General features: G+C 33.9%; 1 protein-coding gene across 1 annotated transcript; it reads left to right on the forward strand.

Moving 5' to 3' along the window:
- The first annotated feature begins 11,515 nt into the window (after nt 1-11,515).
- Nucleotides 11,516-14,685, forward strand: LOC127839523 (uncharacterized). The gene is made up of 4 exons (XM_052367913.1): nt 11,516-11,730; nt 12,564-12,627; nt 12,930-12,986; nt 14,582-14,685. Exons 1-4 carry the CDS (start codon nt 11,596-11,598, stop codon nt 14,683-14,685), a joined length of 360 nt encoding a protein of 119 aa, XP_052223873.1. The 5' UTR covers nt 11,516-11,595.
- Nucleotides 14,686-16,649: the final 1,964 nt, after the last annotated feature.

The raw sequence follows: 16,649 nt of genomic DNA on the forward strand, positions 1-16,649 counted from the left end.
CGCCCTCGTCGTCATATAGTATTAGTAGCAGCAACGACAACAGCATCAGCAGTAGTGGTTGTGGTGCAGCCTGGTGGTGGTGGACGTGAGGTTGTAGAGGTAGCAGTTGTGGTAGAGAAGTTGCATATACGTAGATGTTTTAGATTACATTTACTGTGAGTGCCTTTATTACGGTAAAATTAAAATATTCGAAGTGATCATTTCAATTGAAAATAAACCGTTTCATATAGGTCTAATTTTTTTTCCACAGTATTTTTGATAGCGTCTCCTTCCTTGTTGTTTATATTATATCTCATGAAGCTTTACAAATGTAATTATATGCCTATGCTTATTTTTTCATCACCCATTAAGATATCTTATTACATCTAAGTAAGTCGGTAAGCCACGGGAGTCCTAATATAAACAGCGATTAAAATTTCATACTTGATAATTTTGACGCTCAGACAGGTCCATTTATTGGGGTTCTAATATACAGGATGTAAACAAAGATAACAATCGCTCTTTTTCTGAGTTCAAAGCATTCTTTAAGGACACATGTGGTTCCGTTCGGAGATTAGCGCTTTATACCACTCCCACACCAAAACAAAAGAAAACATAATTACACGCTAAAATGATAATTTTGTCGAAAGACTCAAATGATTTTTATTCACGCGAAAACGTTTTCCCTTACATCGCATAAATATAATTTTATTTCGAATTTGCAAATTCAAAAAGGTGTAACCGTTGTCGCTTGTTTTAATCAATTACAAGCGTGAATCGATTTAAAATTAAAATTAAACCGGATTTTCAATGATATCCTCAATAAAAACAAAATTTTTTACGATTCTGTCCACATATATAGCTATGACCGGGGACTTTTAAGGTGTCGTTTGTCCGGGTATACAATTCAATCGGGTGCCGATTGTCCGTATGCAAAATACACTGGGTGCCGATTGTCCGGGTGCCGTTTGGCCTACAATCAGTAGTAGTAGTAGTAGTAGAAGTAGAAGTAGTAGTAGTAGTAGTTGTAGTAGTTGTAGTAGTAGTAGTTGTAGTAGTAGTGGTAGTGGTAGTAGCAGTAGTTGTAGTAGTAGTAGTAGTACTAGTAGTAGTAGTAGTAGTAGTAGTAGTAGTAGTAGTAGTAGTAGTAGTAGTAGTAGTAGTAGTAGTAGTAGTAGTAGTAGTAGTAGTAGTAGTAGTAGTAGTAGTAGTAGTAGTAGTGGCGGTGGTGGTGGTGTGGAAGCGGTAGTGGTAGTGGAATTACTCAGTAGAAACAATAATTACAAGTACTATAGTAGTAGTAGTAGTAGTAGTAGTAGTAGTAGTAGTAGTAGTAGTAGTAGTAGCAGTAGTAGCAGTAGTAGTAGTAGTAGTAGTAGTAGTAGTAGTAGTAGTAGTAGTAGTAGTAGTAGTAGTAGTAGTAGAAGTAGTAATAGGAACAGCAGTAGCAGCAGCAGCAGTAATAGAAGTAGTAGTAGCAGTAGAAGTATTAGTATTAGTAGTAGAAGTAGTAGTAGTAGTAGTAGTAGTAGTAGTAGTAGAAGTGTTCGTAGTAGTAGAAGTAGTAGTAGTAGTAGTAGTAGTAGTAGTATTAGTAGTAGTAGTAGTAGTAGTAGTAGTAGTAGTAGTAGTAGTAGTAGTAGTAGTAGTAGTAGTAGTAGTAGTAGTGGTAGTAGTAGTAGTAGTAGTAGTGGCGGTGGTGGTGGTGGAAGTGGTAGTGTAATTACTCAGTAGAAACAATATTAACAATAGTAACAAATCACTTTTATCACCATAATCAATAGAGAAGTAGTATATGCCTAGTCGTATAAAATGACCATGGCTGCTTGTCCCGGAATTTTTAGAGAAATTATAATAAAAGATGCGATCTTTGTGATTGAAATTTGAACCGAATCCTATCACTGTTGATTGAATTATTTCATTCAAGATTTTTAAAATTCTATTCGTTGTTAAATATATGTAGCTCGTGAAACTTTGAAAATGGGATTATATGTCTATGTGTATTCGTACATAAAATTAAGATATTGTAAAGTCTGTTAAAATCAGAGATTAAATGTCAAACTTGATAAATTTTAGGCCCTGCCAGGCCAGTTTATTGGGGTTCTGATATACAGTATGTAAACCGAGATACTAGTAATCGTTCTTTTTCCGAGTTCTAAGCATTTACATAGATACACGTGCTGCCAGTAGGAGATTAGCAATGTATACAAATCTCACCCTCCCAAAACAAAACAAAAATGATTTTAAAACAAAACAGAAATACAAAAAAAAATATTAAGTGATGAAATAGTTTGCAGTTACGTTTTGTTCGGCAAAATTAAACTTCTTGCTAATAACGTTAATAACGATCTATTATCGATGCCGTTTGTATAAACCACGTGCTGTTGATCGATGCACAATTAATTGTAATAAAGATTGTTAAAATTATGTTTGTTTATTATCCCGTTAACGTTTGAATCGATGGTTAATGAGAAACAACCCGCGGTTAAAAGCTTTTTATGTAGACTCGTTCATTAAATCGCTATGGACAATGGTATTAACAATCCAAAACATTTTTGGGGCCATTTCAAAGCAGAAAAAACAGCAACAAAAAACAAACTAACGTGTTTGATATTTTTATTCGTTTAACTCAATAATATTTATAAACAAATGATTTTACAAGCTTGTAAATAAGTTTACACATGACAGTGTGTTGCATGTTATGATTAGATTTTTTGCCACGGAGTACTGTGCAGTATCATTGTTTCGGTATGAAATAGCGTGCGTATGGCATAACAAGTAACACAACAGTAGCGCCGACCTTATTCCATATTTTCTTTTGGTGTTAGTGTAAACAAACTAACTTTGTTGCCTGATTATTGCAGCGTTTATAATTAAGTCCAGAAGATGCGATGTAAAGCAGCCGTGTGCAGTTTGTTGGAATCACAATTAATATTTAGTTGAATGTAACCTGTTGCAAAAAAGCAATGTGTATATTTCAGTAATATTTAGCACAATAATATTATTCATGTTATTTTTAAGAAATATCTGTAACCGATTTATTTTACAAAATGATTTGTAGAATTAGTCTTTGAAACGCGATTATGTTATTAGAAAAACTGGCTGATTGTTGAGATTCCTGTCAACCAATGAAATTATTTGCTACAATATGGCGGGTGTTTTTATTTGAAGAAAAGTGTTGACATGTGTTTATATAAAATACTTGTGTTTATAATGTATTTTAAAGAAGTGCTGACTATTTGTTTAACTTCTTTAACGATGAAAGTAAGGTTAATGTCGATTTAGCGAAGGAAACGTCTTCTGTTCGTTGAGATAAGGTAAACTAGGTTACTGGTTTAGTACGTAAATTCGGACAGTACGTAAGTCGGACACACGTAATAACTCACTCAATTCCGATGAAATTTACATGTGTCCGACTTTATAATTTTAGAACAGGAAATCCACAGGTTTTTTTAATGGAAATGCTCATTAAGTGTCCAATGTTTATTACTCGACTACATGTAGGGTGAATCCGTGAAAAGTCGGACAGTTGACAGTAAAACACATAATAAACCATCCAATTACAGACTTGAAATCCCCAGTAACACGCATTTAGCGACACATAGCCATTCACTTTGAAAAATACATTTGTACAGTATGTACATGGACACCGTTTACGTTAACACAAAATCAATGATGTACTGGTACTTTTTGTTCTTTTGAGAGCACACATGGCTGTTTTCTAGTAAGAGTAGGCTAATTTATTGCCATTTTTGTCATTTGGTAGTGGAAACTTCAAGTGTGTATACAAATGACTGTAGTTTACCATCCCTTTAAATTATCTTAGAGGATGTTACCTTGTAGTTTACAATTTGAGTCATTGTTTTTCTCATGGCCTTTGATTGAAGTCGCACATTTTATAGTCTTTAAATTGGCTCACAGTTCATTTCTGCAATCTGCGATTGCATTCTGCAGTTCAATTATTTTAACGCCAGGGCTCAACACTAACAGTGGTCCGTTGACCCGGGGTCAGTAAAAAATAGGGAGGGCCAGTGAAACTAGAAATTTGGTTGATCCGTCGGACCAGTTAAAAATCCTGGCCGGCTCAATGTGAAATACTGGTGGAAAGCTGTTTTCATTAATAAACAACTTTATTTGTTCATAATAAACCGATAATTTCATCATTATTTGTTGGGCCTACTCGAGACTGGGATGAAAAATAGCAACATATTGGAAATTCCAATTTTTCTAGATGCCCGAATGACAAAAACCTGTTGTCGGATCAAAAAATCGATTTGCATTCCGCAAATGTCTCTGGACTTCGCCGTGATCGATACACAAATTAACATAAAATTCGAAGCGTTTGGATTGAGAAATTAACAAAATGGTATTTATTATTTTGAAAAAGCAGCAATAATTAGCATGTTATTGATCTTAGTACCAGCAGAATATACTTTGTTTACCGTGCAAATTTGCACTGGAGAGCGCCGAATAATGTTTTGATATTGCCGGAGAATAAATGTGCGTATTTTCAAGATAACAAATTTTCACGATGTGGAATTTCATTCCGGGGGTGATTGAACCTGTTACCTCCGCCTAAAAACTCTAAAACTAATGAAGATAAGCTTGAAGTACAGCAATTATGAAAAGGACGAGAGATAGTTCAGTAGATAGTATAGTTTTCTTTTTATAAATGCACAATACATTGTGGATAGTCCGGAAAGTTAATTGAAATGTAGGTAATATAACATAGATATTGTCGGACCACTTAAAATCTTGGAGGACCAGTAATATCTGAAAGCTGGTGGTCCTTTGGGTCAGTAGGTAAAAAAGTTAGTGTCAAGCCCTGATTGCTGTGTGTTTAACGCTTACAAAAACAAGTATGAACTATTTTTCGAAAACCCATGCGCTCGAGTTAGCAAATCAACCAATCATAAAAAAGTTTAAAGTTAACATCGCTCAGTGTTTTTTTTTTAGAAAGGTATAGTGACAACTTGTAAACAGAATAAACTTGCGTCATAAATTAAACATTTTAATTCAAGATTAAAATTTGCCAATTGGCATTTTATTTACAGTTGGCTTTCGGTCAACTACTTACTTTTAAAATGGTTGTTCAATGAAAGATTTGGTTGCCCGACCATTGGTTTTTATTATCATACAGTTTTCGCCTTGTTAGGCTGAAAGAAGGGTTTATGTCTGGGAGGGGTTTTGTCCGGATACCCAGTAACTTGTAAGGATGGGCAATTGCAATTGTGATTTTATATAATTATATTCCAGGTTGTGCACAGTATTCATTCTTGTAACTTCACAAACAGTATTCACGCTAACTATAAGCCCGACAGCCCAGGACTGGTTAAATGTTAATCGGGCTACTAGAAATTAATAATTTATATAGTCGGGCTATTGGATTTTTTGTCTGTTTCCAATAAAGCATCATAATTCGGGCTAGTGGTTAAAATATATTACTGTGAAGACTGTTCACAAATAATTTATGGTGGAAACAGTTACAATTAAATTTTGTTTTTATTTCAGTGTTTGTGTGCGGTTGTATTCATGCAGCCAGAGCTAATCCAGGTAAACTGGAGTAGCGATGAAGAACTGGTACAAGTAAGGTGGTCAGACTCCGATTCTGGGGACCCAGTGAATTGTTCTATGACCACATTACAAGACATTACAGGATCTGCTGACTGCTGTGATAGATAGCGAACAAGTACAGCGTGATGAGGAATATTTAGACATTTGGGATAGCGATGAAAGCCTAATGTTTTTGTCTTCTACAGATTCTGAACATGGCATCGAACAGGTTTTAGCTAAGCCGAAAAAGAAAACAGAACACAAGTACATTCAAAGTAAGAACAGTACAACTTTGAGGGAAATTTTGTCAGTCTTTTTTGAAATTTTAGCATGTGCCTTTGTTTAATAGTGAATTTTGTCAATTTTTTTTCAGTCTGGAGCTGTTTCTCAGTAACTATTGCATAGAAGGGGAAAATGTATGCTCACTTTGCGTTGTTTTTTCCCATTGTCAGTGTTGAATTCGACATCTAAGGCTTTTGAAATAGTAATGGGTCAGAAATTGGCATCGCTTAAGTAGTTGTTTTAACTTTTGATTTTGGGGATTTTTGTTGCCCTAGTCCCTTAAAATTCAATAATTAATACTATCCCAATCAAAAAACGAATTAAAATATGTTTCAGATTTAGACAAAAATGTGCCATAAACCCACACATTACAACGTTATTGCTAAAACTAATTTAAGGAACTTAAAAAAAATTCTTAGCCTTTCTGTTTACATTCTAAAACACCAGTCTTAATGCTAGAAAATAACCATTTGTTATGCCTTGGTTTTAACATTTGTTTTCAGGTGAGGTAAAGTCAGAAGGAAGAATGAAATTAAAAGCATTGAAGTTTCTTAGTATTAAGACAGCACTTAACACACCCTGCTATTGTGGAAAACGGTGTATAATTTTGTCCGTGATATTCGTGAAAAATTCTGGCATAATCCAAAATTGACTAGGATAACACTGCTGAAAGCATCATATGAAAAATCTGAAAAAGTCGGAAAATACAGGTACTTTTCAGTACAGTCTAAAAAACAAGAAATACAATTATGTACAAAGGCATTTTTGGCTGCATTGAGAGTTAACAAGAATACATTAACTACAGTTGCTGATATGTGCATGAATAACAAGGAAGCTCCAACTGGGAAATCCCCACGTAACTGGGACAAGAGCACTCTACTTTTGATTGCTTGGCTGGAGGATTACTTCAGATTTCATGGCGAAAGAATGCCTCACCGAAACGAGATTGTGATGCCATATGGAACAGTGAAAAGTCATATTTATGAACAATACAAAATGGATGTGGAAAATCCAGTGAGCAAAAGCCAGTTCTACAAGAAATGGATTGACAGCTTCCAGCTTGTTAAAATGAAAAAGGTAAAATAATGTGTTTTTTGTGGGTTACAAACAATTTTATGCTGATATGACGTTTTTAAACTACAAAGTCATGTACATGTACCTGCGTTAGTTGTAATACATGTAATTTGGCATCGTAAAATAAGAATCTATAGCTATATGTTTTTTTATTACAGCTGTCACATAATGAATCTTGTGTTGAGTATATCCTTTGAATGTCTGCAGCATTTGTTACAAGGTCTAACACCAATATACATGTAACCTTTTTTTTGTCAGTTACTAGATATAATAATATACAGTTGAATCAGATTCTCTCGAGGTCAACGACAAAGGTCAAATATATGGGGGATATAGTGTTTTACAAACACATCTGGTTAAAATTTAAAAATGAAAAAATATGCTACACAATCAAAAACTTAACTATATTACATTAAATATGTTTTAGAATGAGGCACACATGTACAATAGGCGAAAACGCATACATAGACAGGATATTGCTTCAAAACATTTACTAGAAAAAGTAGAATTTAAGATTTTCTCTAAAAACTTTCTGGAATGCCAGCCCTGGTGAAAACACCATTTCATTGCCTCTGTATCTTGAAAGAGCCTGGCCTTTCTTAATTTTTTCTCAGCTGTTAACCCTTACAATGAGGGAACCAAATTGTTAAGGCCTTTGCAAACAGTTTGGATCCAGATGAGACGCCACACAACGTGGCGTCTCATCAGGATCCAAACTGTTTGCTATTCTGATAGTATTCTTTGAAAAAAATCGACTAAAATGCGAATGTTAGAAATTCAGCAGACGACATTTTAGCAGACGACAAATTTCCCAGCATGCAAAGGGTTAAACTGTTACAGTGTAAAACGACAATTTTCATGGACTTTTCTAAGACTTAAAACCTTCATTGTGATGCATCAGAAAGGATACTCCAAAAAGGCATTGGTAATTTATTTTCAGGAATTTATTTTCGAAATGGGTTCTAAACAACAACAAAAATGAATCAGTTATCTGGAGCTGTGTAACATAAGCAGTGATCGATGTATGTTTCAGACCAACAGCTTCAGCAAATGTACAACTTGTGTGACATTAGAAAGGCTAATGAGCAAAACAACCTCTTTCGAGATGCGTGCTTTCTACAAGAAAAAGAAAGAAGAGCATAATATTCGTCAAATGTAATTTATGTATTTTCATTTCTTTTATTTTTCATTTATTTTTGTAACCAAATCTTTAATGAATTACTCCCTTACAAACATGGTAAGAAGCGTTTCTAAAGTTCAGAATGCAAATCAGACTGTGTATTATTAGGGGAAAGATTAATGACCAGAAAAATTTACTGGGTGCTGCTAGATTGAAAATTATAAAAAGGTTCATGGTGAAAATTTTGGACTGACATTGACATTTTCTTGCAGGGTGCCGCATCCTCCAATTTTGCTCTATATCTTTCCCTAAGGCTTATTTTATATAACCACTGGTAATTAGTAAAAGTTATTCAGTTAATCAAGCTCATTGACTTTTATCTTAAATTGAAAAGACCTTTAAGCCCCATAAATCCTACATATGTATTGATATCCCAAATTCACCAAATTTATTGAACATAAATATGTAGTTTCATAAATGTTTTTAAACATTCAAAGTGAAATAGGTAGAAAGGTGCTACATTGTATATCCTGCATATGTGTGTTTCCTGCATACTGCCCATTAATGATGGTAAACAAAGAAATGATATACATCTTTCAAATTTAATTTAATTTTGCCTATTAAATGTTTGATGTCAAAAGAAACAGATGCACTTAAAACTATTAACTATTTGCAACTTCAAAGCTCTTATTTAATGATATCCAGGAGGAACCCAAAGGTAGGATAAAGGAGGTTTTGTGCCTTAGGTGGTAATCTATTTTAGCTCACACCTGTGTGTCTTACTCTGTGTGTCTTAAGCTTGCAATTGTCTTTACAGAATGTTACCCATAAAAGGGGCATATAAACAGTTTGTATGGTATATTTTTTTCTGAAATAAATGTTTATCCTATTACCAAACGAAAACCAATAGTATAACAAGTGATCGTATGAATATGAGCTGTGAACTATAAATATTTTTAGAATATGGTTTCCAATCTTTATTTTTGGAACAATATATATTTCAATGTGATGTCATAGCAAATGATTATGTTTTAAGTAAACAAATACTTCAAGCAAAATTGGGACACCAGCGTTTTTTTTTTAGATTTAAGTATTTTTACTCTTTTTTGAACGATAAACACCACAAAATAATGGGATAAATAGAATATCATGTGAGTGTTGGAAAGATATCAAGTTTATCATGCTGGGCTCAAAATTTTTGTAGCACTCTGAAAGTCTAGCACTACATGTTTCTCATCCTCGCAGGATAAACTTGATCTCTATCCGACAGTTACATAATATTCTATATTTACATTAAAAAGCATTTATTTAATGAGTTCCTAAAATACATATCTTGCCATTCAACCATTGATGCAAAATTTATTAATTTATATTTAAAGTTGTCTCTAGGACACTTGCGGCGCTTAAAAAAACAAAAATAGTGAAAAGTTGTTACTTAGTATCATATTGTCGTGGTACGCTAGCAAATTTTGTTAAGTTCAGCTCAAGAATTATGAGTTTGATTGAAACTAAAGGCTTTTTATTTGGCAGGTGATAACAATTAATCAGATATGCTTGTTAAGTTTTTACTTGGACGACAAAAAATTGTAAGCAAGCCATTCAAGCACCTACATTTCTGAAAATAACCAAAGCCCTTGACACTCGTGAAATACCACATGATGGCTTTTTTGGTAAAGATGGTGATAGTACAGTCAGTATTTTCAGGGGTCTGGATCTCTGTTTTTTGGGGTTTAAATAAGGCCATATTTACCTAGCATAAAGAATATAGTTCCCCCATTTCGGATAAAAATGCAAGACAATTGAATGCCCTAGACCCAGAATTGTCAAGTTCAAGTTCAAAATGTTTCAAACTAAATAGAATTGATAGATAAGTATTAACTGTTAATAGATTGTAGTAAAAAGGACAAATTAAGTGATTAAAACAAATATTTTATTGTTTCTTATGTTTTGGTTGAAATTCTCCTATGGAAAATGATGCCTGATTTCGCCCGCCTCGGTGTTCCCCCAAACCAGAGTGAGACCCCTGGTTTTATGAATTTGTATAGAGGATCATGATTCATAAATTCTTGCTAAGGTTGGTTAATAGGATAGATTACATCAGAATACGAGTCGTACAAAAAGCATTAGTATAACACATTTTCGCCAGACTAGCTATATTTGTGTATGATCATGTGATATAAGCACTGACCATCTTACTTTTATTGTTTTCCCTATGTTGTAGTTTTACTTGTTGTTTACTCTAGAGAACAACAATATTGTGCAATAATTTTGTGGATGTTTTTATTCCAGAACAACTTCCTGCCTCCAAATTTGTTTATCCAAGCAGACAACTGTTGGAGGGAAAATAAGAACCGTTATGTATTTGCATTTCTGGAATTGTTAGTGGCAGAACAGGTTTTCCATGAGGTGAGTGTTGATTTCAAAGATCACAGTGTCTGTTTTACGACAGTCTTTCTTAAGGATGAGTATTCAAATAATTTCATTTTCACTAACTTGATTATTTGAATATTCATGTGCACTACTTACAATTATTCAACCTCTGTAGCATGATTTAGTAGAAATGCTTATTATGCCCCCCTTCGAAGAAAACGTATTCACACAATGGCTGCTACTAAAACTTATAGCCCATATAGGGGGGCATGCATGTTTTACAAACAGACCTTGTTTACCAGGAAATCGATAACGTCGCGGAAACACGTCTATTCAGGGAATCGATAGGGATCGTAAAAGCATGTATCTATCAGGGAAAGGATAGTTACTATAACTAATTAACTTTAAAAGTGCACTATGTGACTAGATATGTTATTGTTGCCAACTACTGTGTATCATATATATCACTTAAAACATGATAGTTTTGAATCCTGCAATGTTTGTTTTCAAAATTATAGAATTGCATCTTTTTGGCTTTTATTTCAGGTAACATTTTTGTAGCCTAAACATATAAATTATTTATATTTGATTATTAAAAGAATAGTTTTTCTTAGTATTATTCCATCTTGTAGTTTATGCATTTTTTAAAATCAAATTATGATAAAACTTGGGAAAGGCATTTATCTTGTTCAGCCATTGTCAACTTTATTGACTGAAGGTATTTGATTTGTCGGATTTGATAATCATATATTATATTTCAGGTTCATATGTCCTTCCTTATTGTTGGCCACACGCATGAAGACATTGATGCAAAATTTAGTGAGGTTTCCAGGCTGTTAAATACTAAAGATGCTGAATATTTTGATGATGTTTTGAAATATGCAGAGCGTATCACACAATTATTTGATGTTAAGTCATGGATTGAGGGTGATTTGAACAAAGTTGACCACATCACCCAACCTTTGCACTTTAAATTTGTTTCTGTGGACGGTGGTGTAAAAGTGTTTTATAAAGGGGTACAATCTCAGCCGTGGTCAGCCCTTAATGGGAACTTTTTGAATAAAGCGCCAAGTGGAAAGCCAGAAATATTGAAGCCAAATTTTAGTAAAATTAAAATAGATAAAAAAATTAAACAAATTAAAGCTCTGAAACTAATTTTCAAAAAGCAGGATAGTACACAAAAGTGGCTAGACTTTTACGAATCGCTCAATTCCAACATGGACAGTTTAGATTCTGGAGTATTTCCTTTAACACTGCTACCGAGACAACCTATAAGGCATGCCTTTCCACCAGGACAAGGAATGGTTCCTGAAGTTCGTGAACTGATTGAAAAGGAAAACAGACAGCCATTGGTGAGCTTTTTCTACAATAAGGTCATATATTGTTAGCTAACCTGAGCTCACCGTGCTCAGGGTGAGCTATTGTGACTGGTATTGGTCCTTGTCGTGTGTCAGATATGTAACAGTGCTCATTTTTGCCTAAATATTGGGAGATATTCAGCCCCATTCTTCACATTTCAGAGTATAAATTTCCCCCCCCCAACTGATTTGATAATCATCCATATTGCATTTCTAGCATATGGTATATACTCTTAGAATATACATGTTGAGTTTGTAAATCTTAATCAACAACTCGGCTAATCTTAATGAAACTTGGCAGGAATGTTCTTTGCATAACTCATATTACCATGGAAACGGAAAGTTTTCCTTATATGTATATAGTAACATCTAGAGCGTAGAGCTCTAATATTTGGCATGAAACATCATATGAAGAACCTAAACAGTAATCAAGAATGTTAAAATTATGCCTCTTGGGTCGAAATTTGCCCCATACCGGGGGACAAATGTTTTTTCCTTAAATGTATATAGTGAAAAGTTTAAAAAACTTCTCTGAAATATTAAAACTAAAGCTTTGATATTTGGCATTAAACATCGTCTGGAACACCTCTACCAATATTGTTCAAATCATGCCTTTAAAGGTAAAAATTGGCCCAACCCTGAAGGCAAATATGTTTTCCTATATGTATATTGTAAAAACTCCTTCCTTGAAACCACAATGCCAAGAGCTTGGATATTTGCTTTCAAACATGGGCTGATGGACCCTTACAATATGTAATTTGAAAACAGTATGAGATACATGTATAATAATAAAATACAATATTGAGGTGTAATTTGTATAATTCTAGGTACAGATAAAAAAGCGGAAAACTGGAGACGAAGCTTCTGACCTCAGGGTTGCCAAAAAGAAGAGTAAATATATATGATATTTATTATTATCATAAATCTTGAAAATATCATTAAAGTTATCTTTTTACATTCGTTATAGAGTTGAAATTCATTTGTTATGTATTTAGTTTGAATTTGACAGGATCAGGAAGAACAATCTTAAGTTTAAGTATGTGTTTTACAGTAAAAATGTGACAATTAAATAATTATGAACATTATTTCATAAAAAATTTGTTTGTACTTATCCTTCTCAAACCCATCTGTAGAAAATTATTGTGTAATTTTGAGTGCAATCCATATGAAAATATTCCATTAAAACATTTCAGATGATAACACTTCTGGTGGGAAAGGGTTTGGCAAAAGGAAGAGAAGATTTTTATATGGTTTGTGTATTGCTCTTTTTTGTCTTTGAACATATGATGGTTTTTATAAAAATAAGTAATAATAGTATTAAAACTGATTAATATTAAAGGGGCCTTTGCACAGATTTTGGCATGTTTTGTAGTTTGTCTTTAAGTGCTTTATATTGATAAATGTAAACACTGGATCTAAAAAGCTCAAGTAAAAAATCTAGAATAAAATTTAAAAAAAAGGAAAAAAAGTAGCCCCCATCAGGGCTCGAACCAGTAACCCCCAGAGTCCTGGAGTAAATGGGATATGGGAATCACGACCGTCCATCTGTCCCAAGGAGCATAAGTTTGTCATTTATAAAGCGAAATTCATTAAACTTGGTACAAAAGATCCTCATCATTAGACTGTGTATGCTTAAATACCAGTTCCCTACCTCCAAGGTCAATGTCACTATTATATGTCAAATGTCTGTATATGGTACAATGTTGCATCCTGTTTGCGTCCAGAGCATAACTTAGTCATGTATTGAGTGAATTTTATTAAACTTGGCACAAATATTTTTAATCATGTGTCGCTCTTTCTGTTGCCTTAATCTAATGGAAGACAAGGTTAAGGTTAACTTTCATCCATTTATTTAAAAATGGAATTCCCATGCCTTGAAGGAACACAACTTGAATGATATTTTCTCGCAAAATAAACTCGATACTGCAACTAGTGTTCTACAGATATTAAAGCATTAATTAAGCCTTTATATGTTTTGTTAACATTTCTTGTATTCTCACGTTTTCAGCTTTTCAAGGTTTATTTGAAGTATTGTTGAGTAGCCTATAAGGCATTTAAAATTAAAATAAATTATTCTACAGCTTGATTTTCAGTACGTTACAGGACGGCATATAGTGATCGCACTGTCCGTCCGTCCATATGTTTGTCCGTCACACTTGCGTTAAAGTGATATTATGGGCATCTAACAGTTAATAGGTGTCTATCGCAACCGTTGTTTATTTTTGGTGTTTTCACTTCATATATACTTAGATTTGTTAATGCAGCATCAACATACTAAAACAATATCCCTGAAAGAGAAAAATAATGCAAATTAAATTGAATATAAACTGTACTTTCGTTTGACAACTGGTCATGCTTGTACGATGTGTACCTAAATTTAGTTTTAGTGCAGATTCGTTCATACGACACAAAGACACAATTTTGTTTTACGGATGGCTTACAGGACTGGGTGAGTCACGTAAGATATCGAATATAAAATATATTTTTAATAACAACTGGTAGCAAGATGACTTGCAAATAATTGGTCAGTAACCTCATTTTAAGTAACTCGTTTGACCTGTTAATTCTTTTCAGCTCAATTCAACAGTGAAAAATGCCCATAATATCACTTAAAGGTTTCGCTTCAGATGTAACCTTTATAATTGGTATGCATTTGTATATGGACAAGGCCTTTCCATACGCACACAAATTTTGACCCCTTTGACCTTGACATTAAACTTAGGGTCCGCTTTTAGGTTTCAAACTCTGCCTTTAGGATTTGAAAAAGCGTTTTTTGGGGGCATATGTTTGATGGAGAAAGCTCTTGTTTTTGTTTGGCATTGATATGTGGTTTGTTTTATTTTAGACACAACACTGTGCAGATCACGACTGGTCATGATTTCAGATGAAGAAAGGAAGAAACATCTGTGGATAAAAATCTTGATGGACCTGTATACTTCATTTATGTAGTATATGCACATCTTGTTGCTCATTTTGTATGTGTTCTGCTGCCTTTTTGAAGGATATATTATGTTTATTTTAAGGTTATTACAAGAACTTCTGCGTCAATCTTTACTAGAACACATGGGTTTATTCCAACCCAGAGTTTCATTTTATGGTGAAATTGGATCAGTCAATTGAATTTGTTTTATCAAATATACGTCTCTAATGGGCAAAAATAAGACACTATTATTGAGGTGTAGTGTTAAACAATTTGTATCCAGTCAAACGTTCCTTATTTCGCCAGTTGTCTTTATAATCCCCCGAAAGTATTGAGTGAGATGTCCTTTATAAGCTATTGTAACTGTACATTTGTTCATATGCATTTTTCTACCAATTTTCGATTTCGGTTTAGAAATGCTTTGTATGAACTTGTCTTCACATAAAAATGCTTTATTATGTCCCCCTTCGAAGAAGAGGGGGTATATTGTTTTGCTCATGTCGGTCCGTCCGTATGTCCGTCTGTCCACCAGATGGTTTCCAGATGATAACTCAAGAACACTTAGGGTAGGATCATGAAACTTCATAGGTACATTGATCATGACACACAGATGACCCCTATTGATTTTGAGGTCACTAGGTCAAAGGTCAAGGTCACGGTGACCCGAAATAGTAAAATGGTTTCCGGATGATAACTCAAGAAGGCTTATGCCAAGGATCATGAAACTTTATAGGTACATTGATCATGACTCACAGATAACCGCTATTGATTTTCAGGTCACTAGGTCAAAGGTCAAGGTCATGGTGACCCGAAATAGTAAAATGGTTTCCGGATGATTACTCAAAAACTCTTATGCCTAGGATCATGAAACTTCATAGGTACATTGATCATGAATCGCAGATGACCCTATTAATTTTCAGGTCACAAGGTCAAGGTCAGGGTGACTCAAAACAGTAAAATGGTTTCCGGACGATAACTCAAGAATGCTTACACCTAGGATCATGAAAATTCATAGGTTCATTGATCATGACTGGCAGATAACCCCTAATAATGTTCAGGTCACTAGGTCAAGGTCACAGTGACTCGAAACAGTAAAATGGTTTCCTGATGATAACTCAAGAATTATTAGGCCTAGGATCATGAAACTTCATAGGTACATTTATCATGACTAGCAGATGACCCCTATCGATTTTCAGGTTACTAGGTTAAGGTCACAGTGACAAAAACTAATTCACACTTTGGCTGCCACTTCAACTGACAGCCCATATGGGGGGCATGCATGCTTTACAAACAGCCCTTGTTAAAATAGATTTTGTGAATTTGTGATTGCTAATGTTTAATTTGTATGTCTCCGAAGGAGGGCATATAGTGATCGGACTGTCCGTCTTTCTGTCACACTGCGTTTAGGTTTCGCGTTTAGGTTTCAAAAAATGCTCATAACTTCTATGCCCCTTCACATAGCAACTTGATATTTGGCATGCATGTGTATCTCATGGAGCTGCACATTTTGAGAGGTGAAAGGTCAAGGTCATCCTTCAAGGTCAAAGGTAAAAAAAACATGTATCAACGCAGCGCAGTAGGGGGACAGTGTGTTTCTGACAAACACATCTCTTGTTTTATGTTCTATAATATGTTTGTATGTCAGGAGAAACAATAAAGTTTTGTTTTTACAATACATAACTAAACTTGTGGCAGAATTGTTTAGTAATGAAAATACAAATTGCAGCAATTGCATCTGTTAAAGAACTTTGAATGGTTATAATTGATGTAAAGATTGTTTTATTGAAATATTTCATTTTTAAAATGACTTCACATGTTAAAAAAATGTTATGTATTTTTTTTAATAATTTTTTTTATTAATTTGTGTTAGTCATAAAAAAATATTGAATCATTCACACTATTTCATAAATGTTCTGACCTACTGACTGGTGGATTGCGAACATAATGGTATACCTTTGTGTGTGTTTGTATTTATTATTACATGTTATTTAAT

Source organism: Dreissena polymorpha, chromosome 7, assembly GCF_020536995.1.
Source record: "Dreissena polymorpha isolate Duluth1 chromosome 7, UMN_Dpol_1.0, whole genome shotgun sequence".
Taxonomy (NCBI): Eukaryota; Metazoa; Mollusca; class Bivalvia; order Myida; family Dreissenidae; genus Dreissena; species Dreissena polymorpha.

What these genes read in the sequence shown, in the direction of transcription:
- LOC127839523 (XM_052367913.1), top strand. Translation starts at nt 11,596, where the DNA reads ATGGACAGTTTAGATTCTGGAGTATTTCCTTTAACACTGCTACCGAGA. An exon ending in AGGAAAACAGACAGCCATTG is followed by an intron (nt 11,731 to 12,563) that starts GTGAGCTTTTTC and finishes GTATAATTCTAG; the next exon opens with GTACAGATAAAAAAGCGGAA. An exon ending in CAGGGTTGCCAAAAAGAAGA is followed by an intron (nt 12,628 to 12,929) that starts GTAAATATATAT and finishes AAAACATTTCAG; the next exon opens with ATGATAACACTTCTGGTGGG.